The 6469-nt window shown below is 36.4% G+C and overlaps 1 protein-coding gene across 1 annotated transcript; it reads right to left on the reverse strand.

Annotated features, from left to right (window-relative positions):
* Positions 1-4754: 4754 nt before the first annotated feature.
* On the reverse strand, positions 4755-5338 carry MELLADRAFT_54880 (uncharacterized protein; the record flags this gene model as incomplete). The annotated part of the gene is made up of 2 exons (XM_007405220.1): positions 4755-4937; positions 5020-5338. 2 exons carry the CDS (start codon positions 5041-5043, stop codon positions 4788-4790), a joined length of 174 nt encoding a protein of 57 aa, XP_007405282.1.
* Between the last annotated feature and the right edge of the window lie 1131 nt (positions 5339-6469).

Here is a 6469-nt window from a genome sequence, read left to right on the forward strand (position 1 = left end):
CGGTGATTAATTTCAAAAACAATTTTTTGGGGCTTCCTTTTCAGCGGTGAAGTTTCATTAGTGCTATTGTGGCACTAATGTACTGGTGATGCTTCTGTCATCCCAGGAATATTCACAGTGCTGTCATCCCTGGGATAAACACAGTGCTGTCACCCCTAGCTTCTTGGTGATAACCATCGTCAGAGTTATTCATTTGAAACGATAGACAATTCATATTGGTGATCTGTCCACATCTGTCACCCCCTGGGATTCATACAGGGCTGTCCAACCAAGTTTAATTATGGTTTGTTGGCCCCCTTGATTTCAACTGTTTGTCAAAATATAAGTTGCAGAATACCTTTTGGGTCGGTGCGTCAATATCACCTTATGTCTTGGCACAGAAACTCAATTGGTCGGTTTTTGTGACCTGATTAGGGATGGATACTGTCAAACACAGTACAAGTATGCCTGAAAATTAACCCTTACTTCAACTCACCCTCTTTCAAACACTCAGTTTAATAACCTGCTGATCAACAATCTCCGGATGAGCCAGGGTAAGAGAAAATTGTACAAGTGTTTTCAAGTGTGTGTTGTGGTTTTAGTATCTTCAAAGAGAGCTAAACTGCAACTATAAGTCCTCCCAAAATGATTTGGCACTTTTGGACATAAATTTTAACATTCCAGTGTTAAAATTTATGTCCAAAATATCCTCAAAGACTGACTATATGCAACAATATGCAACAACCAAGTCCTGGAGGATGGAGTCACTTCATGACTAGGTTGTTGCATATTGTTGCATACTGAACAGTGCTCCCAAAATCATTTGGAACACTCAGATCAGCCATAAGTCCAGGGCGTAAAAAGTTATGGAAGAAATATGCAAAGAGATGAAATGTGGCAGTTATGACCAAGTTATCCAAAGGAGTAGATGCCTGAAGAGACCGAAAGCAACCACATTTGCAGTGAGGGATGTGTGCAATGTTAGGAAGGATGTTTGATTCCTGGATTTCAGTGCCCCTCCCACATCTAGGGGATTGGAGTGTTCACATCGAAAGGAGTGAAAAGGTCCATCATATCCCCTTGATGAGGTGTGAAGTAAATTGATAAGGATGTGTGAAGATTATTCTTTTCACAGAAAAATAGAATTTTTCACATCAACAGGCGGTTGTGAAGTGGTTATAAGTGAAAAACATGCTTCACATGCTTCCAACTTATTTGGAGATGTGTGAAGGATAAATTCACTATTGTAGGTGGAATGAATAAGTCATTTGTGTTTAACACATGGAGAAAAGTGAATTTATCCTTCACACATCCTCAAATAAGTGTGAAGAGGTGTGAAGTAGTATGTTTTCACACCTCTAAAAGGAATATCATGCTTCAGTCTCTCCACACTGATTTGAGGATGTGTGAAGGACAATTTCCCTATTGGAATGAATAGGTGAATTTGTGTTTAACACATGGAGAGGAGTGAAATTATCCTTCACACAACCCCAAACCAGTGTGAAGAGGTGTGAAGGATGTTTTCACACCTCTGAAAGTGAATATCATGCTTCAATCTATTCACACTGATTTGAGGATATGTGAAGGATAATTTCCCACGTATTCTTCTTGTCACTTATTGTAGGTTTGAAACAATGAGTGAATTTGTGTCTAATGTGAAATGATGTGAAGAATGTTTTTACACCTCTCCCTGTCAAACTGATGCTCCACAGGCATCACTCTGACTTGAGGATGTGTGAAAGATAATTTCCCTATTGTAGGTGTGAATCAATAAATAAGTGAATTTAACACATGGGTAGGAGTGAAATTATTCTTCACACATCCTCAAGTCAGAGTGAAGAGGTGTGAAGTATGTTTTCACACCTCTCTGAAACTTAAAGTGAATATCATGCTTCACACACACAATTAACACTTATATGAGGATGTGTGAATGAGGATTTCCCACCTATTCATCTTGTCACTTATTGTAGGTGTGAATCAATCAGTGAATTTGTATTTAACACATGGATAGGAGAGAAACTATCACGTCCTCCAATCATTGTGAATAGGTGTGAAGTATGTATTCACACCTCTTACAGTGAAAATCATGCTTGACACGCTTAACACATATTTGAGGACCAATCCTTATTATTGCTTCTTGTAGGTGAAGTGCATTTGTAATAGCACTTCAACTTATTTATGAAAGAAATTTTGTTTGTTTTATTGCAACAACATATTCAATTTGCAGAGTCGTAAGCATGATGGATAACATAGACAACATACATTTACCACTGAGGTTCCTCTGTTTCTGTTAATTTTGTGTCAGAATCACGAGCCAGTTCCTCAGCCTCTACCTTCGCATCCATTTCCTCCGGCTCATCTTCGATTTCCTCCGGCTCAACTTCTCTAGCATCACGCCTGGAATAAGATCCATCTCGATTGGTGATCCAATCTCTTTGCCATTTGAGATTTAAATAAATAATAATGTTTTTCTCATATACCAACCACCAGGTGTGAGCCTGGAATTCACGCACTTCAAGCCAATCGGGATGTATGAAAGGGATAGGCAGGTTTTGATTGAAATCGAGCTCGAGTGGTATGAAATGATTCTTATTGATGAATGCCATGACAATCGGTTGATAACATTCATTGTCTTTGAGTTCATGGCAGTACGGTGCAAAGCATGGGAGTATTAAGGAGCAGTTTGCTTCAGTTTTGCTGTAATAAATCACCGGCCTTCGGTATGCGTTGGCAATGATATACCCTCCACATGGCATCGGAAACCATTCGCTCGGCTCAGCAGTTAGAGCAGTTGATTTCAAAATCGATTCGATAAGTGTGATATCGATGTCAACAGCAAACTTGAGGATATTTTGAGCATACCAGTCATACTTGGACTGTAGGTGTTGTAAAAGGACTGATCGGATAGTGGGTGCCTGGTTAGGTGTGAGTCCCAGTGAGACTGTGATGGTTGAGAAAGCGCAAAGGCCATCTTTCGGTACGTCTGTAGCATTTTTGACAAATGGAAATATGTATCGAGGTACATCCTGCAAAAATGGCCACTTCTGACAAATTGTAAGGTAAGGAGGGGGGCTCAGTGCTAATCTTCAAGATATCATCATTCAAGTTAAAGGTAAACCGTGTTCGCCGGCAAAACCTGATTAAACTCCCAATCCCTACTACCAATTTCCAGGTTTACACGTTCAACAGATTTAACCTGATTTGCACGCGCCTCACCCCAAATTCGTTCCTCACTCCTCTCAATCAATTCTTCTATACCCTCAATCCAAGTAGTTTCCATTCAAACAAATTCATCAAAACTTTCAACACAACAAATCAATGTCAACATCAGACTCAAGCTTCAATGAACTTCTTTCAATTTCATGCATGTTGATTGATTATCAAAACTTGAAATCAAATCTGATGCACTTCATGAGCAAGTTGAGTTATCATCAAATCTTACTGTAGAATGTCACGGCTTGCTCATTTATTCAATTATAACTATAGTCGACAAACTATTGATCAGATTTGGTCAATGTGATTGATCCAACACATGGACTCAAATTCCAATCGACATCGGTATCAGCTGCCACGTGATCAATGACATCATCCAATTATCACAAGTTGTTTATCAAACTGAACAAAAATAACAAATCATCTGATCTAATAAAATCAAATTGAAGCTTCGTTCAAGAAATACATTGACATCAAACATTGAATTCATTGAATAGACCTCAAACTTTACTCAAGACAAAGCTTTATCAAACTCATTTAACTTCAGCCAAACCTGTCTACCTATCTCAATTTGAATCTGCAGTTTAACCTTTCGGATCGATTGTACTACTCATTTGTAGAATTTGTGCAGCTAATCCGAAGAAAGGTGTAAGTCGCTTTGTCAGATTCTCTCAAGAATCAAATAATAATAAAATCTAACTAGGCTTCAAGTTCTTTTCGTTTCTAGATCTTGGAGTTTGGAGTCTTTACATGCTGATCAGTATCAATGTTTAGATCATATCTATTATCATCAACAAGAGCCACATCATCAATCTTCCCATTTTAGTCTAGAAAGAGATTATCAAAATGTCCCTAGGGCCTCCAGAATTTTATTGACTATGCCAGTGTTTACAATTTATTCAATAATTGCAATAGGTATAGATCGAAGTGAACATACATCATGTTGGAGATTATCATTAATGATAGAATCAGAAGCAGTAGAACAGTCACATAGTATATTTGAAGAGGTTTTAAATACGGAATCCAAATTGATTTGAAATCAACAAGATCATCAAATCGAATTAATCAAAACAGTCTGTGATCAATCGATTAAAGATTTAAAAATTGAAGTTCCAACCTCATCTGCTATCTGACCTAGAGATGAAATCGAGAAAGAAAAGGATTGGAGCAAGGAATAGGGTTAAACCTTTGGCTACTACTGAGTCTTATGATACCTAAAACTGAAAGATGATGTTATAGATCAACTTCAAAACCCTGCATCAAAACATCAAAAAAAAAACACCAACAACCCAAATCCAATGGTTAAACCGGCTCCAACATTCAGAGATTTGGAATAATTTACTCCTAGATGGTTGAACCCGAGCAAAAAAACCTAAGAAATACAAGGTCACGATTGAAGTTCTTACAAACAATTTGGTTGAATGTATTGAATGATATAGAGTTTCTAAATCGGTTGAATGCAAAGATAACAAAAACTTGAGTATATTTGAATCGATCCATGAAATTTGAATTAATTCAAACCAAATAATCTCAAGGTACTGACCCAAAAAAGACCCTTCCTGAACTTTTTCATTTTGAAACTGATATCAGAAATATTAATTTTGAATTATGATCGAGGTTCTTCTTTCTTTCAAGTGTAATTTTAGCATTTGAAGAAGAACTTCAATATCCATCATTCCATAAATTTGATACATCCAAAATTCATTCAGGTTTTCAAACCACTTCTGACTATTTGTCAAGTTCAAATTGAGTCACTCCATTTCTTCTCTTTTCCTCACATATACTCAATTACTGATATTCATTTTCTTGTTGTTTGTGTATGAATAGGTCAGAAAATTTCCATGAAATCATTAATTTATCATCTAAAGACCAATCGATTTGGATTATAGAATGATTTGGTTTCCATTACTTAATTTAATTACAATCAAACCTATCTTAAAACCTATTGCACTTAGGTTTAGGTATCATTATGATAGTTAAAGATCTACGAATTGATTAGACAAGGCAAATGTTGACCTTTTGAATTGATTTTATGTTTGATTGATTTGATTCATTGGTTTTTCTGGTTCTTTTGGGTAGCATGAATAGTATTTTATCATTGTGATAGCTTGACTATTTCAATTTAAGGTTAGTTTTACAACTTCTCACTTAAAAGACCTCAAGGCCTTCTTTTGAGTACATTTCTTTTACTTGTAGGATGATTCTGATGCTGTTCACTTGGTGAAGTCTTTGTCAGTTGAACTCACCAAAGATTTTGTTGAATAAGAAGAATTTGAGACAATGAAAGTTGACTAAGTATCACTCCTGTGTGTCCATATCCTACCATGTTGACCCAACAATTGCAAACCAAATAAAGAAGTGTGTAAACCAATAGCTCTAACAAAACCCACATCTACCCATTTTGCAAACTGTTCATGCTTATGGGAGAGCTGACTTCCACCTTTTGCGTGGATTAGGATAGGTTTAAAATAGATTTTAAGATAATCTTAATGTTTATAATGTTCAAGTTGATCATCACAATACAAGAAATTAAATTTGAAGAATTTATGTAAATTCTTCACCAACTGGTTTTTGGCACCTTTTCCCTTAATAAGTGTTGAGAACTATAAAAGTCGATTAAGGTTCAATTCATTGTAAAAATTCCAAGAGAAGTAGTCTTTCTATAAGTGATCATTTTTGAACATTAAAGATCATAGAACCTGTCCTCAGATCAAAGACAAAGTATCAAATCATCCAAGGCTTGATAAAATATTCACAAGGCTTGGAAGTAAACTTAGCATCAATGTTTTATCACATGAAAGTTCAAACGTCAACCAAGTGCAAAACAGATGTCTATTCATTTAGAAAAAATCAAACTCGACTGAATAGATATTTCAATTATTCAACCTTTGTTTCCTGGAAAAAAATTGAAACTAATGTTTAGCATCTTTCTTCACTAAAATTTTGGGAGAATCAAGTTTTGGTTGAATCAACTCAATTCAATCCCTTACCATCTCATTCAAGTCACTAACACTGTGTCAATATTTGTGTAGTGTGTCAATGTGCACACATGGAGAGTTTGGAAACAAATCTCAAAGTCTCTTGGTCAGATTTACACTGAGATTGTTGTTGAGCGCCCTTTGTGAATAGTGGTTTATTCATAGGATTTGCAAGATCCTTTGTCATAAGCTGGGGTCAACTGACTTTCAACGTCCCAGTTGATAAGGGGAAGATGCCACTGTTGTAGCACCTCTTTGATGGGTCTTTACGGGGTCCAAGGAAAGTCTTCTGTGTGCGC

Source organism: Melampsora larici-populina, assembly GCF_000204055.1.
Source record: "Melampsora larici-populina 98AG31 unplaced genomic scaffold MELLAscaffold_3, whole genome shotgun sequence".
Taxonomy (NCBI): Eukaryota; Fungi; Basidiomycota; class Pucciniomycetes; order Pucciniales; family Melampsoraceae; genus Melampsora; species Melampsora laricis-populina.